At 43.2% G+C, this 26,638-nt stretch overlaps 1 protein-coding gene across 4 annotated transcripts; it reads left to right on the forward strand.

Annotated features, from left to right (window-relative positions):
• Positions 1 to 19,845: 19,845 nt before the first annotated feature.
• On the forward strand, positions 19,846 to 26,044 carry LOC123398380 (FT-interacting protein 7-like). 4 transcript variants are annotated; one of them, XM_045092860.1, is made up of 2 exons: positions 19,846 to 20,146; positions 23,452 to 26,044. In XM_045092860.1, the coding sequence occupies exon 2, from the start codon at positions 23,483 to 23,485 to the stop codon at positions 25,796 to 25,798; it is 2,316 nt and encodes a 771-aa protein (XP_044948795.1). In that variant the 5' UTR covers positions 19,846 to 20,146; positions 23,452 to 23,482; the 3' UTR covers positions 25,799 to 26,044. The 4 variants fall into 4 exon arrangements, with proteins under 4 accessions (XP_044948795.1, XP_044948793.1, XP_044948794.1 ...); XM_045092858.1 differs by having other exon boundaries at positions 19,847 to 20,168; XM_045092859.1 differs by lacking the exon at positions 19,846 to 20,146 and adding an exon at positions 22,068 to 22,269.
• Positions 26,045 to 26,638: the final 594 nt, after the last annotated feature.

The raw sequence follows: 26,638 nt of genomic DNA on the forward strand, positions 1-26,638 counted from the left end.
CAAAGTTCCTGCTTACTCTCCTGCAAGAAACGAGAAGGGATAAACAAGTTCTTAGACTTCTTCCTTGAGTCAGGAAGGCTCGACTTCTTGAACTCCACATGGGTGCGTCCAGGTTGAGGTAGAGGAGCCTCCTCTTCATCGGAACTCGTTTGTTCCTTCCCTTGGGATCATAGTCTTCTTCCTCATCAGTGGTCCAGCCGTATGGTTCCAAGTCATCATAAACCTTGGGGTTAGCAAGGTAATCTGCCGCATAGCTCTCTGATACGTCTCAAACATATCTATAATTTTTGATGGTTTCATGTTGTTATCTTGTCATCTTTGGATGTTTTATGTACCTTTTATATCTTTTTTGCGAGTAACTTATTAATTCAGTGCCAAGTGCCAGTTCTTGTTATTTCTGTGTTTTTGGCTCTTTTCAGATCTGATTTTGGAACGGAGTCCAAACGGAATAAAATCCCCAAAATGATTTTTTCCCGAACGAAAGAAGATTAGGGGGCTTGTGGGCCAAGCCAGGAGGGCTACAGGGAGCCCACAAGCCCCCCATCCGCCACCAGGGGTCGGCGGTGGGCAGGCTTGTGGCCTCCCTGGCGCCCCCCTGACCTAGATCTTTCGCCTATATATTCCCTAAAATACAGAAAAAAAATCAAGGGATCCACGAAAATACTTTTCCGCCACCGCAAGCTTCCGTTTCCGCGAGATCTCATCTGGAGACCCTTCCCGGTGCCCTGCCGGAGGGGACTTTGGAGTTGGAGGGCTTCTACATCAACATCATCGCCCCTCCAATGACTCGTGAGTAGTTCACTTCAGACCTACGGGTCCGTAGTTAGTAGCTAGATGGCTTCTTCTCTCTCTTGGATATTGAATACAAAGTTCTCCATGATCTTCATGGATATCTATCCGATGTAATCCTCTTTGGCGGTGTGTTTGTCGAGATCCGATGAATTGTGGATTTGTGATCAGATTATCTATGATATACATTTGAGTCTTTGCTGGTTTCTTATATGCATGATTTGATATCCTTGTAAGTCTCTCCGAGTCTTGGGTTTTGTTTGGCCAACTAGATCTATGATTCTTGCAATGGGAGAAGTGCTGGGTTTTTGGTGCTTACCGTGTGGTGACCTTTCCCAGTGACAGTAGGGGCAGCAAGGCACACATCATCTAGTTGCCATCAAGGGTAACAAGGTGGGCTCTGTCGTAGATATGATATTGTCCATCTACATCATGTCATCTTGCTTAAGGCGTTACTCTGTTCCTTTGGACTTAATACACTAGATGCATGCTGGATAGCGGTCGACGTGTGGAGTAATAGTAGTAGATGCAGAAAGTATCGGTCTACTTGTTTTGGACGTGATGCCTATAGATATAATCATTGCCATAGATGACGTCACGACTTTGCACGGTTCTATCAATTGCTCGACAGTAATTTGTTCTCCCACCGTCTACTTGCTTTCATGAGAGAAGCCACTAGTAAACACTACGGCCCCCGGGTCTATTCACACCTATCGTTTCCACTTTCGCTTTTACTTTGCTTTGTTACTTTGTTGCTTTCAGTTCTCACTTGGCGAACAATCTATAAGGGATTGACAACCCCTTCATAGCGTTGGGAGCAAGCTTTTTGTGTTTGTGCAGGCACTTGAGATACTCCTTCACTGGATTGATACCTTGGTTCTCAAACTGAGGGAAATACTTACCACCGCTGCGCTACATCACCCTTTTCGCTTCGAAGAAACACCAACGCAAGGCTCCAAGGCCACGGGGGAAATCCTTTGCATATTTGCCTAGGAAGTCCCTTAAGGCGTAGCCGCAGCAGAAGGATTCCCGGTGCCGTCAACACACCTATTTCTGGCGCCGTTGGAAGGTCTTTTGTTGCAGCAGCAGAAGTATCTCTGGTGCCGTTGCCGGGGAAGGAGAGATCTATCCAAGTAGGTCTCACAAACTCATCTCTTGCATTTACTTTTTTTTCCAATTGCCTCTCGTTTTCTCTCCCCCACTTCACATTTGCCATTTTCATTTGCCTTTTTCGTTCGCCCTTTTCTCTCACTTGCTTTTTTTCGCTTGTGTGCCATGTGCCTTCAATATGCTTGCATCTTCGCTTGCTGAAAATCTATTGATATGGATCCTCATCCACTAGCTAATATCTTTAAGAGACCCACTTATGTGGAATGAATTGCTAGTGAGTTGAGTGCGCTTGACTATCTTTATGGAGTTTTGCTTGAGTTGCGTGAATCTGAAAATCGTGATGAAGAAACTTATGAAGTGATTCACGAGGTCTCCTTGGATGAAAAGCATGATTGCAATGGTTTCACTATAAATTCTATTAGTGACAATCATGCTAAAAACATGCAAAACCGTAAGCTTGGGGATGTTAGTTTTGCTATGTCCACTACTTGTTGCAATAATCATGATTGGGGTGATGATCTTTCTTATGATCTTGAAAATTTGTTCAAACCTCATGATGAATATGATATTTGCAACAATATTGAAAGTGGGATCGGAGAAGTCATGACTTTAGTTGATGATAATCCCACTATTTTTGAAGAGCGTCAACTTTGCATGCATGTGGGTCATGAAAAGAATATCCTATGGGATAGTTATATTGTTGAATTTGAATATGATCCCACATGTAATAGCTATGAGAGAGGAAAATATTTTGGTAGAAACTTTCATGTTACCAAATTACCTCTTGTTATGTGGATATTGCTATTGTCTCTTTCTTCTTCCTTGCATATGGCAACTATTGGTTGTCTTGCCAATTTTTTTTCCTATAAAATTCCTATGCATAGGAAGTATGTTAGACTTAGATGTGATTTTCACATGCTTTATGATGCTCTCGTTTTGCTTCAATTCTTGTCTTTTGTGTGAGCATCATCAATGCCTAGCTAAGGGCGTTAAACAATAGTGCTTGTTGGGAGGCAACCCAATGAATCTATTCTTTTTATTTCTGTTTTGTGTTTTCCACACTTTCATAATTCTGTTATGATTGAGTTTTTTGTGTTTCTTTTTGCGTTTGTGCCAAGCAAAACCGTTATGATTAGTCTTGGGGATGATCATTTGGTCATGCTAGAAAAGACAGAAACTTTCTGCTCACTAAAAGAATTTTCTTTTTTTTATGTAAGAGACTTTGAGTTGATTCTTTTTGCTGCTGATTGCTACGCAAATTGTTTAGACTGTCGTAATTTTTCAGAATTTTGAAAGTACGAGAAGTATAAGAAATATACAGATTGCTACAGACTGGTCTGCTGTTAACAGATTCTGTTTTTGTTGTGTTGGTTGCTTATTTTGATGAAAATATGGATAGTATCGGGGGATATTAGCCATGAAAGATTGAAAATACAGTAACCCAACATCAACATAAGTAGAATTTAAGTTTTCTACAGTAACTAAGGAAGTGGTGGTTTGCTTTCTAATAGTAATGTTATCATGAGTTTCTGTTTAAGTTTCGTGTTGTGAAGTTTTCAAGTTTTGGGTGAAGTTCTTATGGACAAAGAGATAAAGAGTGGCAAGAGCTCAAGCTTGGGGATGCCCAAGGCACCCCAAGAGATTCAAGGTTGCCGTAAAAGCCTAAGCTTGGGGATGCCCCGGGAAGGCATCCCCTCTCTCGTCTTCAATCCATCGGTAACGTTACTTGGGGCTATATTTTTATTCACCACATGTTATGTGTTTTTGCTTGGAGAGTCTTGTATCGTAGGAGTATTTTATTTTTGTTGTGTCACAATCATCCTTGCTGCACACCTAGAGAGAGATACATGCACTCACCGTGATTTTGTCGTGCTTCACTTATATCTTTTGAGCTAGATACTTTTGCTCCATGTGCTTCACTTATATCTTTTAGAGCACAGCGGTGCGCGGCTTGGTAGTTGATGTATGCTTTGAAAGTAATCTCAAAAGGGGTAGTTATCCAAAGGGATATGAAAACTTCCACCTTCATGTGCATTGAATAGTTAGAGAAGTTTGATTCATCTCAATTAGTTTTGAGTTGTGGTTTTGGTAATATTGAAGTTATGCTAGTAAGGTGTTGTGGATCTAGAAATACTTGTGTTGAAGTTAGTGATTTCCGTAGCATGCATGTATGGTGAACCTCTATGTGATGAAATCTGAGCATGATTAGCCTATTGATTGTCATCCTTTGCGTGGCGGTCGGGATCGCGCGATGGTTTATACCTACCAACCCTTCCCCTAGGAGTATGCGTTGAATGTTTTGTTTCGATTACTAATAAAACTTTTGCAACAATTATATGAGTTCTTCATGACTAATGTTGAGTCCATGATTTAGATGCACTTTCACCTTCCACCATCACTATCTTCTTAGTGTCGTGCAACTTTCGTCGGTGCACAAAACCCACCATTAGCCTCCCTCAAAACAGCCACCATACCTACCTACTATGGCTTTTTCAAAGTCATTCCGAGATAAATTGCCATGCAACTACCACCATGACATGTGCCACCACGTTTACATTGCCATTGCATGATCTTAAGATAGCTAGCATGATGTTTCCATTAATGTCTATGCCATGCTAGATCATTGCCACGGTACACTACCGAAGGCATTCCATATAGAGTCATCGTTGCTCTAAGTTTTGAGTTGAAAGTGTGATGATCATCATTGATGGAGCATTGTCCCATGTGAGGAAATAAAAGAGGCCAAAGAAGCCCACCAAAATTTAAAAAAAATAAAAAAAAGAGGCCAAAGAGCCCACCAAAAAAATGAGAGAAAGAGAGAGAAGGGGCAATGCTACCACCTTTCCACACTTGTGCATATTAAGCACCATGATCTTCATGATTGAGAGTCTCTCATTTTGTCACCACCATATAGCTAGTGGGAAATTTTCATTATATAACTTGGCTTGTATATTCCAATGATAGGCTTCCTCAAAATTGCCTTAGGTCTTCGTGAGCAAGCAAGTTGGATGCACACCCACTAGTTTTCTTTAAGAGCTTTCACATACTCTTAGCTCTAGTGCATCATTGGTATGGCAATCCCTACTCATTCACATTGATATCTATTGATGAGCATCTCCACAGCTCATTGATATGCCTAGTTCATGTGATCATCTTCTCCTTATTTTTGTCTTGCAACCTCCACCACACTCCACACCACTTATAGTGCTAAAACCATGGCTCACGCTCATGTATTGCGTGAGAGTTGAAAAGGTTTGAGAAAGTAAAAGTGTGAAACAATTACTTGGCCAATACCGGGGTTGTGCATGATTTAAATTTTTTGTGCAATGATGATAGAGCATAGCCAGACTATATGCTTTTGTAGGGATAACTTTCTTTTGGCCTTGTTATTTTGAAAGTTCATGATTACCTTGCTAGTTTGCTTGAATTATTATTGTTTCCACGTCAATAGAAAACTATTGTTTTGAATCTAATGGATCTGAACATTCACGTCACATAATAGGAGTTACAAAGGACATCTATGCTATGTAGCATGAAAGCATCAAAAATTCATTCTTTATCACTTCCCTACTCGAGGACGAGCAGGAGTTAAGCTTGGGGATGCTTGATACGTCTCAAACGTATCTATAATTTTTGATGGTTTCATGCTGTTATCTTGTCATATTTGGATATTTTATGTACCTTTTATATCTTTTTTCGGACCAACTTATTAATTCAGTGCCAAGTGCCAGTTCCTGTTTTTTCTGTGTTTTTGGCTCTTTTCAGATCTGACTTTGGAACGGAGTCCAAACGGAATAAAATCCCCGAAATGATTTTTTCCCGAACGAAAGAAGATCAGGGGGCTTGTGGGCCAAGCCAGGAGGGCTACATGGAGCCCACAAGCCCCCCATCCGCCATGAGGGGCGGCGGTGGGCAGGCTTGTGGCCTCCCTGGCGCCCACCTGACCTAGATCTTTCGCCTATATATTCTCTAAAATACAGGAAAAAAATCAAGGGATCCACGAAAATACTTTTCCGCCACCGCAAGCTTCCGTTTCCGCGAGATCTCATCTGGAGACCCTTCCCGGTGCCCTGCCGGAGGGGACTTTGGAGTTGGAGGGCTTCTACATCAACATCATCGCCCCTCCAATGACTCGTGAGTAGTTCAGTTTAGACCTACGGGTCCGTAGTTAGTAGCTAGATGGCTTCTTCTCTCTCTTGGATCTTCAATACAAAGTTCTCCATGATCTTCATGGAGATCTATCCGATGTAATCCTCTTTGGCAGTGTGTTTGTCGAGATCCGATGAATTGTGCATTTGTGATCAGATTATCTATGATATATATTTGAGTCTTTGTTGATTTCTTATATGCATGATTTGATATCCTTGTAAGTCTCTCCAAGTCTTGGATTTTGTTTGGCCAAATAGATCTATGATTCTTGCAATGAGAGAAGTGCTTGGTTTTGGGTTCTTACCGTGTGGTGACATTTCCCAGTGACAGTAGGGGCATCAAGGCACACATCGTGTAGTTGCCATCAAGGGTAATAAGGTGGGCTCTATCGTAGATATGAGATTGTCCATCTACATCATGTCATCTTGCTTAAGGCGTTACTCTGTTCCTTTGGACTTAATACACTAGATGCATGCTGGATAGCGGTCGATGTGTGGAGTAATACTACTAGATGCAGAAAGTATCGGTCTACTTGTTTTGGGCGTGATGCCTATAGATATAATCATTGCCATAGATGACGTCACGACTTTGCGCGGTTCTATCAATTGCTCGACAGTAATTTGTTCACCCCCCGTGTACTTGCTTTCATGAGAGAAGCCACTAGTAAACACTACGACCCCCGGGTCTATTCACACCTATCGTTTCCATTTTCACTTTTACTTTGCTTTGTTACTTTGTTGCTTTTAGTTCTCACTTGGCGAACAATCTATAAGGGATTGACAACCCCTTCATAGCGTTGGGAGCAAGCTTTTTGTGTTTGTGCAGGCACTTGAGATACTCCTTCACTGGATCGATACCTTGGTTTTCAAACTGGGGGAAATACTTACCACCGCTGTGCTACATCACCCTTTCCGCTTCGAGGAAACACCAACGCAAGGCTCCAAGGCCATGGGGGGAATCCTTTGCATATTTTCCTAGGAAGTCCCTTAAGGCGTAGCCGTAGCAGAAGGATTCCCGGTGCCGTCAACACACCTATTTCTGGTGCCGTTGGAAGGTCTTTTGTTGCAGTAGCACTCTCCCCCTCTGAATCCTGAGAAGACATCTTGACCTAGATCTGCGGCAGAAAACAGGCTCGAAACGAAAAACCGAGGAAATCTGCGTGATGCAGGGGTCAGACCAAACGGAAGTATATATAATGATTTTTTCCAAACCAGAAGGAGTCCCCTGCATGAAAACGGAGTCCGGGAGGCGCACAAGGTGGCCACCAGCCCTCACGGTGCGGCCAGGGGGTGGGCCCGTGCCGTGCAGGCTTGTCGCCTCCTCACGCACTTTCCGGACTACTTCCAATTTTTGTATTTTTTTCAAATATTCCAAAATGGAGAGAAATTCCTATTGGAAAATTTTTGGACTTTGTTTTCTTACCGAATCTCATACCTCTTCGTTTTCGGAGTCTGAAACAGGCTGATAAATGTCCCTTCGGTATTCTTCCGGAGTTATGGTATTGATGATATTGCTTTCAACATTTATGGGGGTACCTGAGATATAATGCTTGATTCTCTGCCCATTTACCACTCTTAGACAATTACCTTCCGTGTTGTTGATCTTGATAGCACCAGAACGATATACTTCCTCAACAACATAGGGACCTTCCCATTTAGAGAGAAGCTTGCTTGCAAAGAATCTTAAACGAGAGTTATATAGCAAGACGTAATCACCTACGTTGAACTCACGCTTTTGTATCCTCTTATCATGCCACCTCTTAACCTTATCTTTGAAAAGCTTGGTATTCTCATATGCCTGAGTTCTCCACTCATCAAGCGAGCTAATGTCAAATAACCTCTTCTCACCGGCAAGTTTGAAATCAAAGTTGAGCTCTTTGATTGCCCAATAAGCTTTATGCTCTAGCTCAAGAGGTAAGTAACATGCTTTACTGTACACCATTTTGTATGGAGACATGCCCATGGGATTCTTATAGGCAGTTCTATAAGCCCACAGTGCATCATCGAGCTTCTTGTACCAATTCTTTCTAGACCTGTTGACAGTCTTTTGCAGAATCAGTTTAATCTCTCTATTACTTAGCTCTACTTGACCACTGGACTGAGGGTGATAGGGATACGCATTTCTATGGTTGACATCGTACTTAGCAAGCATTTTACGAAAAGCACCATCAATGAAGTGTGAACCATCGTCGGTCATTAGATATCTAGGGACTCCAAATCTAGGGAAGATAACTTCTTTCAGCATCTTGATAGAGGTGTTGTGATTAGCACTACTAGTGGGGATAGCTTCTACCCACTTAGTGACATAATCAACAGCAACCAAGATGTGAGTATACCCATTGGATTTTGGAAAAGGTCCCATATAATCGAAGCCCCAGACATCAAATGGTTCAATGACAAGTGAACAGTTCATAGGCATTTCCTGACGTTTACTAATATTACCTATTCTTTGACATTCGTCACAAGACAATACAAACTTGCGGGCATCCTTGAAGAGAGTGGGCCAATAGAAACCTGATTGCAATACCTTGTGTGCAGTTCTATCTCCTACATGGTGTCCTCCGTAGGCCTCGGAGTGACACTTCTGTAGGATCTGTCCCTGTTCATGTTCAGGTACACAACGTCTAATAACACCATCTACTCCTTCCTTATAAAGGTGAGGATCATCCCAAAAGTAGTGTCTCAAGTCAAAGAAGAATTTCTTCTTTTGCTGGTATGTGAAACTAGGTGGTATGTATTTGGCAACGATATAGTTTGCATAATCAGCATACCACGGTGCACTACGTGAAGCATTGATGACATTCAATTGCTCATCGGGAAAGCTATCATCAATAGGTTGTGGGTCATCAAGAACATTCTCCAACCTAGACAAGTTATCTGCTACCGGGTTATCAGCACTCTTTCTGTCAACAACATGCAGATCATATTCTTGTAGCAAGAGAACCCATCTGATAAGTCTAGGTTTAGCGTCCTGCTTCTCCATGAGGTACTTAATAGCAGCGTGATCAGTGTGAATAATGACTTTGGAATCAACAATGTAAGACCTGAACTTTTCACACACAAACACGACTGCTAACAATTCCTTCTCTGTAGTAGCATAGTTTCTCTGGGGCACTGTCTAGAGTTTTACTTCTTATCAACTCTTTTCCCTAGAACAACACCAACAGCATAATCACTAGCGTCACACATGATCTCAAAAGGCAAGTTCCAATTAGGTGGTTGAACAATAGGTGCAATTATCAAAGCCCTCTTAAGTATTTCGAAGGCTTCCTCACAATCATCGTCAAAAACAAAAGGAATATCCTTTTGCAAGAGATTGGTAAGAGGCCTAGAAATCTTAGAGAAGTCTTTGATGAACCTTCTTTAGAAACCAGCATGACTAAGGAAACTTCTTATCCCTCTAATATCTGTGGGGTATGGCATTTTCTCGATTGCATCAACCTTAGCCTTATCGACTTCAATACCTCTTTTAGAAATTTTATGTCCTAAGACGATGCCTTCATTAACTATAAAGTGGCACTTCTCCCAATTCAAGACAAGATTGGTGTCTTTACATCTCTATAAGACTCGATCAAGGTTGCTGAGGCAATCATCAAAGGAAGACCGTAAATGGAGAAGTCATCCATGAAAACCTCAACAATCTTTTCACAAAAGTCAGAGAATATAGCCATCATACATCTTTGAAAGGTCGCAGGTGCATTACACAAGCCAAAAGGCATAGTCTATAAGCAAAGGTACCAAAAGGGCAGTTGAAAGTGGTTTTCTCGTGATCAGATTGTGCAACTGGTATTTGGGAGAAACCAGACTAACCGTCTAGAAAGCAGAAGTGTGTGTGTTTGGATAGCCTTTCTAGCATTTGATCGATAAAAGGCAAAGGGTAATGACCTTTCCTAGTGGCCTTATTCAACTTCCTAAAATCAATCACCATCCTATAGCCAATAATAATCCTCTGTGGGATCAACTCATCCTTATCATTAGGGACAACGGTAATGCCTCCCTTCTTAGGAACGCAATGCACCGGACTCACCCAATCGCTATGAGCAACAAGATAGATAATACCTGCTTCTAGGAGCTTTAGTATTTCTTTTCTCACTACTTCTTTCATCTTAGGATTCAATCTCCTTTGATGATCAGCAACTGGTTTGAATTCAGGATCAGTTTTGATCTTGTGGTGGCATAGAGTGGGACTAATGCCCTTAAGATCATCAAGAGTATATCCTATAGCAGCATGGTGCTTCCTCGGAGTTTTTAGTAACTTCTTTTCTTCATGCTCCGAGAGGCTAGCACTAATAATAACACAATATATCTCTTTTTCATCAAGATAGGCATACTTAAGAGTATCAGGCAACTGTTTAAGCTCGAACACAGGATCACCCTTTGGTGGGGGCAGATCCCCAAGCAGTTCAACAGGCAAGTTATTCTTAAGGATAGTATATTTTTCTAAGACAACTCTATCTATTTCATCCCTTTCATCCATATGCATATCATTTTCATGCTCAAGCAAGTATTGCTCTAAGGGATCACTAGGAGGCACGGCAATAGAAGCTAAGGCAATAACTTCATCCCTACTAGGCAACTCCTTTTCATGAGGTTGTCTACCAAACTTAGAGAAATTGAAGTCATGTGACACACCTTCAAAGCCAACAGTGACAGTTTGCTTCTCACAATCAATATGAGCATTGACAGTATTGAGGAAGCGTCTGCCAAATAAGATGGGACAAAATCTATCTTGTGCGGTAGCAAGAACGAGGAAATCAGCAGGATACTTCGTTTTACCACACAAGACTTCAACATCCCTAACAATTCCCACAGGGCAGATATTATCTCTATTGGCAAGCTGGAGAGTGACATCTATAGGTTCTATCTCAACAGGTGCAATCTCATCTTTGACTTCATCGTATAAGGATTGAGGTATTGCACTAACACTAGCACCCAAGTCACATAAACCATGATAACAATAATCTCCTATCTTAACAGAAACCACAGACATGCCAACAACATGCATATGTTTGTCTCTAACGTGAGGTTTAGCAATTCTAGCAACATCTTCACAAAAGTGAATATTATGTTCCTCAACTTCTTCGGACAGAAGATCTTTGATAATAGCAATGCTAGGTTCAACTCTAATTTGCTCAGGGGTGTAGATGTTCTAATGTAGCCTCTACGTATCACAGTTGAAGCTTTGGAATGATCCTTTATCCTAACAGGGAAAGGTGGTTTCTCAATGTAAGCACTGGGAACCACAGGATCATTATAGGCAATGACTTTCTCTTCAACTGGAGTGGGTTTAATTACATTGACTTCTAAAGGAAGATGAAATTTAAACCACTTCTCATTGGGGAGATCAACATGAGCAGCAAAAGATTCACACAATGAAGCTACTATCTCAGAGTCAAGTCCATACTTAGCGCTAAAGTCACAAAAAGTATTTGTCTCAACAAAGGATTTAACGCAATCAAAAGTGAAATTCATACCTGACTCCTTACCTTCTTCAAGCTCCCAATCTTCAGCGTTGCGTTTAATTCTCTCCAATAAAATCCATTTGAAGTCAATATCTCTCTTCATAAAAGAACCGGTACAAGAAGTGTCAAGCATGGTGCGATCATCATGAGAAAGCCGAGCATAGAAGTTCTGAATGATAATTTCTCTCGAGAGCTCATGATTGGGGCATAAATATAGCATTGATTTAAGCCTCCCCCAAGCTTGAGCGATGCTTTCTCTATCACGAGGCCAAAAATTATAAATATAATTCTGATCACGATGTACTAAATGCATAGGATAAAACTTTTGATGAAATTCCAATTTCAACCGACTGTAGTCCCATGTTCCAGTATCATCACATAGCCTATACCATGTCAACGCCTTATCCTTCAAAGATAAAGGAAAGACCTTCTTCTTGACCTCATCCTCGAGCACACCTGCAAGCTTTAATAAACCACAAACCTCATCTACATAGATCATATGCAAGTCTGGATGTGATGTTCCATCTCCTGTAAAAGGATTAGCCAGCGATTTCTCAAGCATACCCGAAGGAAACTCAAAGAAAATATTTTCAGTAGGTGCAGAAACTTGAGGAGAAACTCTTTGTGCTTCCGTTCAAGGTGAAGATACCCCGAACAAGCCCCTCAAAGGATTAGTATCCATAGTGACAAGTGAATATGTGAATGTTTCCTTACCAAGTTCCACTTACCAAAGGCGCTTCACTCCCCGACAACGGCGCCAGAAAAGAGTCTTGATGACCCACAAGTATAGGGGATCAACCGTAGTCCTTTCGATAAGTAAGAGTGTCAAACCCAACGAGGAGCAGAAGGATCTGACAAGTGGTTTTCAGCAAGGAAAAATCTGCAAGCACTGAAATTGTCAGTAACAAGTGATTGTGTGGTGAGATGATTTGTAGCAAGCAACAAGTAACAAAAGTAGCAACGGTGCAGAAAAGTGGCCCAATCCTTTTTGTAGCAAGGGACAAGCCTGGACAAAGTCTTATAAGAGGAAAAACGCTCCCAAGGACACACGGGAATTTCTGTCATGCTAGTTTCATCATGTTCATATGATTCGCGTTCGTTACTTTGATAGTTTGATATGTGGGTGGACCAGCGCTTGGGTACTGCCCTTACTTGGACAAGCATCCCACTTATGATTAACTCCTCTCGCAAGCATCCGCAACTACGAAAGAAGAATTAAGACAAAGTCTAACCATAGCATTAAACTAGTGGATCCAAATCAGCCCCTTACGAAGTAACGCATAAACTAGGGTTTAAGCTTCTGTCACTCTAGCAACCCATCATCTACTTACTACTTCCCAATGCCTTCCTCTAGGCCCAAATAATGGTGAAGTGTTATGTATTCGACATTCACATAACACCACTAGAGGAAAAACAACATACAACATATCAAAATACCGAATGAATACCAAATTCACACGACTATTATTAGCATGACTTATCCCATGTCCTCAGGAACAAAAGTAACTACTCACTGAAAGGACGTGGATGCCGCCTAGAGGGGGGGAATAGGCGCTTTAAAATAATTAAGGTTTAGGCTTGAAAAAATGTGAAATAAAACTAACGTTTAACTTGTCAAGCACAAAACCTACAAACAACTAGGCTCACCTATGTGCACCAACAATTTATGCTAAGCAAGATAAACAACTAAGTGATAGCAAGATATATTACAATAAACAATATGTCTATCACAAAGTAAAGTGCATAAGTAAAGAGTTCGGGTAAGAGATAACCGAGGCACGGGGAAACGATGATGTATCCCGAAGTTCACACCCTTGCGGATGCTAATCTCCGTTGGAGCGGTGTGGAGGCACAATGCTCCCCAAGATGCCACTAAGGCCACCGTAATCTCCTCACGCCCTTGCACAATGCAAGATGCCGTGATTCCACTAAGGGACCCTTGAGGGCGGTCACCGAACCCGTACACGTGGCAACCCTTGGGGGCAGTTACCGGTACCCGTACAAATTGCTCGGGGCAATCTCCACAACCTAATTGGAGACCCCGACGCTTGCCCAGAGCTTCACACCACAATGATTCTAGGACGCCAAAGCATCCACGAAGAACAATATCTAGGGTACTAAGTACCAAAGGTAGTAATCTTCTCAACTTCTCACTTCCACGTATCACCGTGGAGAACTCAAACCGATGCAACTAATGCAATGGCAAGAACACACGAAGTTGTCAAGTCCCTCACACTCAAATCCCTCCACAACAACGAAAGCTATGGAGAAATATGAGAGGAAGAACAAGGAGCTCACAAAGAACTCCAAGATCAAGATCCAAGGGGTTCCCCTCACATAGAGGAGAAAGTGATTGGTGGAGATGTGGATCTAGATCTCCTCTCTCTTTTCCCTCAAGAACAAGCAAGAATCATTGGAGGGATTGAGAGTAAGCAAGCTCTAAGAATGTCAACAATGGAGGTAGAACAAGGGCTCAACGGATGGATAAGACCAAGGGGGAAGAAGACCCCCTTTATATAGTGGGGGAAGGAATCATACCGTTACCCCCACTTACAGCCCGAGCCCAGCGGTACTACCGCTGGCTGTAGCGGTACTACCGCTGACCCTCCAGCGGTACTACCGTTGGCTGCAGCGGTACTACCGCTGGCTGCAGCGGTACTATCGCTGAGCCCATGGTAGCGCAAAGATACTACCGGGCCAACCACCGCCAAGAAAGTCTTCGCAAAAATGCCCGACGCAGTACAACCGCAAAGACGACGATACTAAAATCTTGGAGCGGTACTATCGCTCACCAGGGGCGGTACTACCGCTGGGATAGCGGTACTACCGCCAGCTCTAGCGGTACTACCGCTCGCCACTGAAACAACCATAACTTATGCATACGAGCTCCGAATCAAGCAAACCCAAGCTTGTTGGATTCAGGACGACAAGAGCTATCCAAACAGCGACCATGATATAGAGATGTGAAAATGCCAATGATATAGAGATGTGAGTCCTCTCTGAATGAAGAACCGGCAAAAACTCCAACATCGAAAACATCATAGTAGATGCATATGGACTCCGTTTTCGATGAACTCGAGCTTGTCACGAAGATGACCATAAGCTCTAAAACTCACAAAGAGAAACACCAAACAAGAACCAAGAAGTATGATGCAAGGATGCAAATGGTTTGAGCTCTCAACGAATGATACGATCAAGCTACTCACTTGAGAGCCCCCCTTGATAGTACAACAATCTATCCTAAACAGAAAACCTATCAAGGGCAAACCTATACCTTGCACCTCGTCCTCTTGAGCTAGATGACGATGATATTGGCTTCCTCAAGATGGACCACCTTTCTTGATTGTGTTGGCTTGATGAAGACTAGTTGATTTTTCCCCCATACTTACTATGGGTGAGCCACTCTTTAGCATATCTTCACAAGTCCATTGCCACCACAATGGACGGCAAGCTTCAAGCATGATATCTTCGTACTGATCCACATGAACTTGCACACCGCAATCTTGATGACGATCACCACTTGACGTCATCCTTCATGGGTTGTATGAGATCTTCCTTTTGACGCACGCCCATGGAAACACACCTAACCCACACATAGAACTCTCACGAAGACCATGGGTTAGTACACAAACACGTAATGTACAATGCTTACCATACCATGGGATCACTTGATCCCTCTCGGTACATCTTGTACACTTTGTGTGTTGATAATCTTGATTTACTCTTTGTCTGAGATCTTGATCAACCTTGTGTCTCGATGACCATTCTTTGGATAATACCTTGAATACCATCTTGGTCATCATATAAACTCCTTGAACCCAACAGATGGACTTCAAGAAGTGCCTATGGACAAATCCTATAAATGTAACTTAAGGCAACCATTAGTCCATAGGAATTGTCATCAATTACCAAAACCACATATGGAGATATATGCTCTAACACTCACAAAGCATAATCATAATCATGATCAGAGGTGTAATGAGTAGCATCAAGGATCTGAACATAAACTCTTCCACCAAATAATCCAACTAGCATCAACTATAAAGAGTAATCAACACTATTAGCAACCTTACAAGTACCAATCGGAGTCGCGAGACGGAGATTGGTTACAAGTGATGAACTAGGGTTTGAAGATGAGATGGTGCTGATGAAGATGTTGATGGTGACGAGTCCCCTCCGATGAGAGGAGTGTTGGTGATGACGATGGCGGAGATTTCCCCCTCCGGGAGGTAAGTTTCCCCGGCAGGACCGTCCTGTCAGCGCTCTAGATTGGTTCTGCTCAAGTTCCGCCTCGTGGCGGCGGCGAAACCACGAAAAAGCTCCCTACTAATTTTTTTCTGGACGAAACCCTCCATATAGCAAAAGAGGGGGGCAAGTGGGCCAGCAGGGTGCCCACAAGCCCCCGTAGCGCGGCCTGGGGGGTGGCCGCGCCGTGCAGGCTTGTGGCCACCCTCTGGCGCCCCTCCGGTACTTCTTCGACCCAGTATTTTTTATATATTGGGAAAAAATCTCCGTTGATTTTCACGGCGTTTGGAGTTGCGCAGAATAGGTATCTCAACTTTGCTCCACTTTCAGGCCAGAATTCCAATTGTCGGTATTCTCCCTCTTCATGTAAACCTTGCAAAATAAGAGAGAAAAGGCATAAGAATAGTACCGTGAAGTGAAATAACAGCCAAAAAAGCAATAAATATCAACGTGAAAACATGATGCAAAATGGACGTATCAGAGGGCTTGACGGGGGCTTGAACATCTTCCCGACAAGGAGGGCTTGCCGGGGCCTTGCCAGTCTTTGCAAGTCTTCCCGACAAGGAGGGCTTGTCGGGGTCTCACGAGTCTTTGGGAGCCTTCCCGGCAAGGAGGGCTTGCCGGGGCCTCGCGAATCTTCCTGGCAAGGAGGGCTTGCCGGGGCCTTGTATCTGGCGCTCTTGTACTGTACGCCCTCGGAGAGGGGGGCGTGGCCTTGGTGGGTCTTGGTTTTATCTTCCTACCAGTCTTCCTCGTGCGCTGCTACCAGGGGCGTTGCCGGTGCCCGTGCACAAGTCTGGGGCACAAAGAGACCCCAGTCTCTAGTGCACCCACACACACCACCCAAAATTGCGTATTCATCTCTATTTTAAAACAATGAGCTCTGGCACCTCTACAAATCCTTACTTCCTGTATGAAGGGACAATCTATTTACTTTCATGTTGAATCAACTTCTTATTCCAACCTCAATCTATTAGTTGGAAAGCATCATGTGGTGAGGAAGATCTGAAAGGACAATTGCTCCCTAGGGTGGTTTTTATAATTGATCACAACATATGCATCATTGGACTAATGTGTTTCCAAGTAAATTTCAGAAAAGTTCAAAAGATGCTATGGCTTAAGGTTTTTGTGGAGATGCCCCTTGATGCAAGAAGGAATAATATTGGCTCAAGCTTCAAACTAGAAGACTCTTCATTTTATATTTGTGAGAAATCACTTTTGAATCCATAGGAAAGCCAATACTTTTAAAAGGGGGCGAGGTAGTAAAATGAACCGATTGCTCAAATGCTCAAAGTTAGCCACGAAAACACTCAGTCATTTTCCCCACATTTCCACTCTGTCAAGTTCCACATTCACAAATTTGATGTCACCAACATTTCCACATCAAACCCACAGAGTATGAAACTCAGACAGAACCCTAGCCATCCCTACCAAATCGGTGCAACCGAAACTGCATCGATGCTACCGAGTTCAGTGTGACGAACATTCTGTTGCCAAGATACACAAAATCGGAATTTGCAAGTTTGAGTATCGGTGCCACCGAGTTTGGCCATCTAAACATTAGTCACCTTTTCGGTGCCACCGAGTTCTATATATCGGTCTCACCGAGATTCAAAATTTCACACCTTTAGTGCTCGTCGGTACCACCAAGTTTCCAACTTCGGTGTCCCTGAGTTTTCTCTTTTGTGTGTAATGGTTGGATTTTGGCTGCTAGCTATATATACCCCTTCACCCACCTCTCATTCGTGGGAGAAGCACTCAGAACACACACTTCATTTCGAGATCAATTTTTTGAGAAAGAACCACCTACTCATGTGTTGAGACCAAGATATTCCAATACAATCATTTGAAACTTGATCTCTAGCCTCCCCAAACTTCTTTCCACCGAATCAACCTCTCCTACCCATGCATATTCTGTGAGAGAGTGATTTGTGTTGAGGAGACTATCTTTAGAAGCACAAGAGCAAGGAGTTCATTGATCTACCCCATTTATTATCATTTGGAGGGTGGTGCCTCCTAGATTGGTTAGGTGTCGCTTGGGAGCCTCCTACTTCGTTTTGTGGAGTTGAACCAAGATGTTTATAAATGCAAGGAGATCGCTTACTTTGTGAAGATATACCGTGAGTAGGTCTAGTCCTCGTGGTGGGATAGACAAGGCCTCTTCTTTATGGACCCTCCGTGGACTCCCGCAGCCGTTACCCTCCGTGGGTTGAAGTCTCCACTAACTTGGACGTACGATAGCGCCACCTATCGAAACCATGCCAAAAATCGTTGTGTCAACCTCATGCGTTTGAGCTCCCTACCTCACTCCTCTACTTACACTTGCATGTTTACTTTCCGCTGTTATACTATTAGAACTACATGTGTAGGGTGTACTTGAGTTGTTATAACTGCCGTAGATGCCTCTCAAGTAAAATTGGGAAAAGGCAAAAAATTTATCTTGTCAAGTAGTCTAATCACCCCCTCTAAACATACTTCCGATCCTACAAGATCCAAACATATATATCCAGTCAAATATATTTGATCATGATTCATTATTGTTGACAATTATCTTTATGATAAGTACACTGGGAGGCAAAACATTAAGCCCCTATCTTTCTCTGTGTTCGATGGATGTTGTTTGTTCTACAAATATGCTTTGAGTACCAGCAATCATAGAAGACTATATGATAATTGAGTATGTGGAGCTCTTACTTAGACTTGATGATGCATTTAAATTGTTTGATGACTAAGAACATATGATGTTGAGTTTCAAGAGAATGCATTGTTTGAACCATGACATATGAATTGATTGCTACTCAACCATGATGATTCTTTATGAAAAAATTGCTGGTTATGATGCTAGAAATAGTGAATGGAATTATCATTTATCAAACTTATATACTATGCTAGCATTCACACTTCATAAATTAATTCTTTTATCATTTACCTACTCGCTTGGGGATTCCCAAGGAACCCCAAGGTAATATTCAAGACTCAAGTATCTAAGCTTGGGGATGCCCCGAAAGGCATTCCCTCTTTCGTCTTAAAAACTATCGGTATATCTTACTTCGAGCTATATTTTTATTCGTCACATAATAAAAGATTCCATATGGTTCCACATATCTATTCGTACATCCTAAGGACTCCGTAGAAAGGATTTCTACAAGATTTCAATCCTGATAGTTTCTGTTCCAAACAAGCCCCGAAGAATTTTTCAAGCAAAAAAGCTCGTAGCACCACACACTAGATAAGTTTCGTCTAGCAGGCTTAGGGTTTTAGAGACATGCTAATGACAAGCACACATTCCATATATGCCATGAGTCACTATGACGCAAAGTGTTCATATGAAAAATTTATCCATTCATTATGTATTATTAAAACCACAATGCCAATCAATATTGTGATGTCCATATCACGGTTGTTGGCTAACATTTCCATCAGTATTGACACAGTTCTAAAAATGTGGCACCAACCGTAAATTTCAACAAAAGTAGATCCCCATGCACCATTCTACTAGCACATATATGAAACAATATATGATTAAAGACGAAATATTTGCAAAGGATTGTGTACAATTAAAAGCGCACTACCAGCTAGCGTTTTGGCTCCATATCACGACTATGGGTTGGATATCCATCAGTGCTCACCAAGTTAGAACAATGAGGCACCAACCATAAATTTCAACAAAAGAAGATCCTCATGCGCCGTTATACTGACATATATATATAGAATAATACACGAGTAATGCAAAAATATTTGCAAAGGATAGTGTACAATTAAAACCCCACTACCAGCCGTCGTTCTCGCATCAATATTACGATATGGGTTAGCACATCATTACAACTAGCATTATGACTATGGGCTATCATATCTGTTATACTACTGTGAGTATGACTATGGGATAGCACATCCTTTACCACTAACTGAATCCAAACAAGACACCAACCAAAAATTCTAGTAAATATAGAGCCTTTATTGGCACATATCGGAAAAATACATCAATGATTATAAAACATCTAGATGAGAATTCTTTTGATAAATTCTAAAAATTAAGAAATTTGTATGAAAATACATAAAACAGTTGTTTTTTAAAGTTTGCAGGTGTCTTCATATATTGTAGCAAATATATAAGTGGAGAGTCACCCTCAGTGCTAGAAAAATTGTTTTGGATCAAGAGTTGCCCTGAGTAGAACTGCAAGTTCTGCATCTAGCCACTTCTCCACGCCCGGGCTATGCGACCGGACCTATCAGTCCGCTACCGAGATTTCCTCCTCTAAGTGTTGATACCATTAGAGGTAGTGCGCTTGGCATTGCTCCGAGAAGCCTGTTCGAGGGATCAGTTGTACGTGGGAGAACAACGTGAAGGAGGAGATAACTTTGGGGACGTTGTGGTCCTACTCTTCTTCCGTGGTGAGGGACTGCGCGTCTAGTGGTAATCTCAGATCTATCTTCTAAGAATGTTCCTAGGATGTCTAGTGGTAACAATTGCATGTCATGTAGCCCAACATGCTGGTCGGCTTCTCAGCAATTAGGCCACCCGTTGTACTATGCATCGTCAACACCGTATGCAACATAAACACAAGAATGTACTAAACCTTGAACAATATCTAATAAAGAGAAGAGTCATAGATATTCAAATTTGGTAGAGTCACCACATGCATCTGTTTATAGATAAAGCAATTCCTCCAACTAAAATCACAGACCGCATTAATGAGACACCAAAGCATCAAACTGTGGGAGGGGAATACGATCACCTATAAACCATCCAACAATAGATGATTTGTTTATTGAAGTTCCATCCGTAGCTTGACTAATCCCTTATTTGCTAATTTTTTAGTTCAAAAAGATGAGAGGTTGAACCTCATAAGATCACAAGTTAGTTCAATGAAAATCTCTTTATGCATATTGCTATTGGTTTGTGTTACATGTTTTATAATCATCACATTGACAAAGTTTTTTCTTCCAATGATAACATCAATAAAGTTACCTATAGTTGTCTAAAAACCGTGCGTAGTTTGTTTTAAATGATGGGATGTACTATATGAAGTTTGTAGTAAATATTTCTTGAATCTTGCCTTGGACTTCTTAAATGAGTGTTAACATGTTTAAGCCCTTAAAGACACCCTTAGACCCAAATCCCTAGGACGAGAAGTGTTCATATGCATGATTTAGTCATTCATTGTGTATAATTTAGAACTGCAATGCCAGCCAATCTTATGATGTCCATATCATGACCGTGACCCCGACACTTCCATCACTATTATGTGAGTTCGAACAATGAGGCACCAACCACACATTTCAACAAAAGTTGACCCCATGCATCGTTCCATCGGCACATATCTTAAAGAATACACGGGTAATGACGAAATATTTGCAAATGATTGTGCATAATTAAAAGCGCACCACCATGTATCGTATTGGCGTCCATATCAACACTATGGACTGGGACATCTGCCACTAATGATCGAGTTTGAACAATGAGGCACCAACTGCAATTTCAATAAAAGTATATCCCCATGCGCCGTTCTATTGACACATATAGAAGAATACACGATTAATTGCAGAATATTTGCAAAGGATAGTGTACAATTAAAGCACAATGCCACCTACCGTCTTGGCGTCCATATTACGCTAAGGGGCTGGCACATCTGTCACCACTGGCATTACGACTATGAGCTAGCACATCCGTTACTACTGCAATTACGAGTACGGGCTGGCACGTCCGTTACCACTGACCGAGTCCAAACAATACACCAACCGCAGATTCAAATAGATGTAGAGCCTCTATTGGCACATGTCTAAAAAAACACATCAATGGTGATAAAACATTTATGTGAGGGCTCTTTTGATAAATTCCACAATAAAACCTAAGAACTTTGCATGAGAATACATGAAGATTTGTGGTTATTTTTAAAGTTGGTAGGTCTGTCTCTTCCATACATGGCAGCAGATATGGAAGAGCTTCACTCACCGTTTCACCCCGGCGTTTCTAGGGTATTCCACAACACGTAGCGGCTAAAACCCACCCAAGTCGCCTGGTCAAGGGAAAAAAGTGCATGTGACCCAGCCGCGAAGCGCTCGGTTCTTTCCTTTACAGCAGGCCCACCTGCAGAATTCAGTCGAACCAGAGGGTGCCAGGCGCAAACGGGATCAGACCACCAACGTTCTCCAGAGCCTGCACGAACCGAGGTGGGACCCGCCTGAGAACCCGCCCGCACACTGGCCAGTTCCACCTCCGGCCCCACCCGGCAGCCTCACCCCGCTGGCTCTGCCTCCCGTCCCGTGCCGCCCGCCCGCCCGCCTGCGAAGTGAAAAAGGAAGCCGGCGAGAAAAGAGGGCCTTTTTCCCGTCCTTTCCATCCCTCCGTCCCTCCCTCTCGCCACTTCTCACCTCTTCCGTTTCTCGCCTCCCCTGACTGCGCCCCCGCCGGCCGGCATTCCTGCTCCTTGTGTGCTCCTCGGCGTGTGCACGGCCGTGGCGCAGGGGCGCTAGAGGCTGCTCCGACCCGCCCGTTCTACGTCCGCCGTCCACCGGTGAGGTTTGTGTACCCGGCCGGCCCGTGCGCCTCCTTTCCCGCCGTCTCGGTGGTTCTTGGCCTTGTATTCCGTCTGTTTGCCGCCCGCATTCCGGCCCCTCTCCGTCGACGATCCTCCGCGTGGGGTGGGAGGATCGTGCCTTTTTAAATCGCCCCCGTACGGAGGGATGGGGTTTTAGATGATTCTCGGTGGGGGCGGGGGTTTTGGGTCCTTTTTTAATAGTTTTGGGTACGTTTTTTTTTTCCCCGACGGGGACGGCGATGTGTGCTTGTGCAGGGGTTAAGGGGAGTTAGCGTGTGCCGCGCAGTCATTTTCTAGGGTTTCCATTGGTTGATTGGTCGGTGCGTTCTTGCTTGCGTGCTTTTAGGGGTTCCGAAATTTGAAAGATTCGATTTTTCTGTGCGCTCCCTGTTTTTTTGAGATGGTGTTTACGGTCCTAGGTTTCCAGGAAACGATAAATGAATGGTGTAACTTTTTTTGGTTGTGATTTTCTTTTAGCGAAAACACCAAAAGCACTAGATTTGAGGCGAGGAGTAGATTTAGCAGCAGTTACTCTGTTATCATCTCAGGGCAGGGGTGATTTTATCATTGCAGCCAATAATAAGTGAGCATTGTTTTTTATTAGTGGGCTACTCCGGTGATGAGTGAATGACTGATCATTTCTTTGGTCCATGACAATACCAATGCCTAGAGTACCCCTAGGAAGACGTTTCAGGTTGGGATCCTCTGCACTGCAGTAGGAAAACCTGAAGGAATTGGTCAAAAGGGGCACCATGTTTGCTGCTCATCTTTCTTTGACAAAGATGCACGCATAGCTGCAATTGAGCAGCATACTTTCCTTGTTTTGCAATGTCGGTAGCATTACCTGTTAGTACACATGCACAAATCTGGATGGGATACCAAATCTGGACGGCTGTTCCTAACATAGCAGGGGACACCATTTGGAATATTGAATGGGTCATGCTTTTGCTAGGCCTCCTTGTGCTCTCTCCATCCATCAACCTGTCACAACCACCACCTTTTACTGTTAAAAGAAAAGTAGGTGATATTTGATTATGCACATGATTTGCATTTTATCCTCAAAAAATTGTACACTGCTATTTGTTATGATTTGTCACTTTAACCATACTTGAAGGTGAAGCTCTTCTTGATAATACCTTATCATGTATTTTGTTGCAGGCACAAGTCTGACCTTCTGTGAACCGGCAAGATGCAGCCACCGCAGCCGCGACCTGAGGACTACTCGTTGAAAGAGACAACACCCCACCTTGGGGGTTTCATGGCAGCAGGTGACAAGCGCAGAAGCACGTACGACCTTGTGGAGCAGATGCCGTATCTCTATGTGCGTGCTGTCAAGGCCAAAGAACTCCATGCCAAGGATGGGACTGGGAGCTGCAACCCGTCGGTGGAGATCAAGCTTGGGAATTACAGGTGCACCACCCGTCAGTTTGAGAAGAATGCTAACCCGGAGTGGAACCAAGTGTTTGCGTTCCCCAAGGAACGCATTCAGTCCTCCTATATTGAGGTTACTGTCAAAGACAAGGACGATTTCATTGGTCGAGTTATCTTTGACCTCAATGAAGTTCCAAAGAGAGTCCCACCTGACAGTCCTTTAGCACCAGAGTGGTACCGACTTGAGGGTCGGAAGGAGGGAAAGGTTGGAGAGCTCATGTTGGCTGTTTGGATGGGTTCACAGGCAGATGAAGCTTTCCCAGAAGCTTGGCATGCTGATGCTGCGACAGTGCCTAGCGATGGTCTAGCAAGCATAAGGTCTAAGGTGTATTTAACTCCTAAGCTTTGGTATCTCAGGGTAAATGTTATTGAGGCACAAGACCTGGTACCAAGTGACAAGTGCCGGTATCCAGAAGTTTATGTGAAAGCTACACTTGGGAATCAGTCCTTGAGGACAAGGATATCTGCAAGCAAGAGTGTTAACCCAATGTGGAATGAGGATCTGATGTTTGTGGCAGCTGAACCATTTGAGGAGCACTTGATTCTTAGCGTCGAGGATCGGATTGCGCCAAACAAGGACGAGGTATTAGGGAAAGCATGTATTCAACTGCAGAATGTAGACAGGAGGCCCGACCACAGGCCAGTGCACAGCCGGTGGTGTAATCTTGAGAAGCATGTAGCGGGAGATGGGGAACAGAAGAAAAAAGACGTGAAGTTCTCTAGTCGTATTCACCTCAGGATTTCTTTGGATGGTGGGTACCATGTTCTGGATGAGTCAGCACATTACAGTAGCGATCTGAGGGCCACTGAAAAACAGCTTTGGAGGCCTAGCATTGGGGTTCTTGAGCTAGGAATCCTAAATGCGCAAGGATTACTGGCAATGAAGACTAAGGATGGGCATGGCACCACAGATTCTTACTGTGTTGCGAAGTATGGGCACAAGTGGGTCAGAACAAGGACTATCATTGACAGTTTCAACCCAAAATGGAATGAACAGTACACCTGGGACGTGTATGATCCTTGTACGGTGATAACAGTTGGTGTGTTCGATAATTGCCACTTGCAAGGGGAGAAGTCCAAAGGAAACAAGGATAGCAGAATTGGCAAGGTACGGGTCCGCCTGTCCACTCTTGAGTCTGGCAGAGTCTACACACACTCGTACCCTCTTATCATTTTGCTTCCTACGGGCGTGAAGAAGATGGGTGAAGTGCAGCTTGCTGTGCGCTTCACATGCTCCTCGCTGGTGAACATGATGCAGCTGTACTCTCAGCCACTGCTGCCGAAGATGCACTATGTTTACCCTCTGTCTGTCACGCAGCTTGATGTTCTGAGGCTCCAGGCTACTCACATGGTCTCGACGAAATTAAGCCGTGCCGAGCCACCTCTTAGGAAGGAAGTTGTTGAGTACATGTTGGATGTGGATTCTCACATGTGGAGCATGAGGAAGAGCAAGGCAAACTTCTTCAGGATTATGAAAGTGTTGGCCCCCCTTGTTGGAGCTGCTCAATGGTTTGATAAGATTTGTGAATGGAAGAATCCACTGACCACTGTGTTGATTCATCTCCTGTTCATCATTTTGGTGGTCTTTCCGGAGCTGATCCTTCCGACCGTTTTCCTGTATCTCTTCTTGATTGGGGTCTGGTTCTACCGGTGGAGGCCAAGGCAGCCACCTCACATGGACACCCGTCTTTCACATGCTGAGACCTCCAACCCTGATGAGTTTGATGAGGAGTTTGACACCTTCCCTACATCCCGTGCACAGGATGTTGTTCGGATGAGGTATGATCGGCTGAGGAGCATTGCTGGCAGGGTGCAGACAGTTGTTGGTGACTTGGCAACACAAGGTGAGAGGCTGCAGTCCCTGCTCAACTGGCGGGATCCAAGGGCCACTGCTATCTTTGTGAGTTTCTGCTTGATTGCTGGTGTGGTGCTGTACCTGGCGCCCTTTCGCATGGTTGTGCTCATTGCTGGGTTGTATGTGCTGAGGCATCCCAGGTTCCGCCGCCATGGGCTTCCATCTGCTCCCCTCAACTTCTTCAGGAGGCTGCCGGCGAAAACGGACAGCTTGCTGTGAGACCGTGCCGTGCGAGGAAATATCAGAGTGTTTTTCAGCATCGGCGACGGCATTGCATGGATGGAACCTGAAATGCGCAGACAATTTTTCTTCAAGAGTTGTTATCTTTCGTTGTATCTTAATTTAGACTTGAGACTTTGATTTGTTCTGGAGTTGGCACCAGGTTGACCTGTTTGCCTGTGTTGTTTTGACATGGATTTTCTCCTACTGTCATCAGTGAATTTCAGTTGTTATGTGTTCGTATTATCTTGTTACCTGCGTCTATGCCCTGATTGCCTGGCCCTGACTGAATGTCCAGTTTAGTTTTGACTTGATTCTCCTGAAAGATGTTGCATATCTGTGGTGTGATTTGCATCCTAAGATGGAATCAGTAGTGAGAGCGATCTTACCATGTGAATCATTGAGTTGTAAAACTGACTTTTTTTCAGATAAAAAGGCACCAGACTTGTTGTGATCTAGATTCTAACCATTGACAAAACTGCTCTCATGTTTGAGTTTTAGTGCATGTACTTATATTTTAATAAAGTAGCGTCAAGATCTGAATTATGTGTAGAAGCAACACATATATGTAGTGACATTGACACCTAGAGTAAATCGTAGAAGCTGCCATTTGACTTTTAGCTCTATTTACTTGATTAATATTCTGCATCAATTCATCATGTGATTTTATACACAGGTCCGGTGATTTTTCTTGCCTTTGTAGAAACAAAATTTTGAGGGGTAAGTTTGCACATGGATTGTGCCTAGATGCAATAATTGTTTAATGATTTTTTGATACTAAAAATATTCTGATTTGGTAACTTACATAAAACATCAGAGCAACCAAAGAGACATGTTGGA

Source organism: Hordeum vulgare, chromosome 5H, assembly GCF_904849725.1.
Source record: "Hordeum vulgare subsp. vulgare chromosome 5H, MorexV3_pseudomolecules_assembly, whole genome shotgun sequence".
NCBI lineage: Eukaryota > Viridiplantae > Streptophyta > Magnoliopsida > Poales > Poaceae > Hordeum > Hordeum vulgare.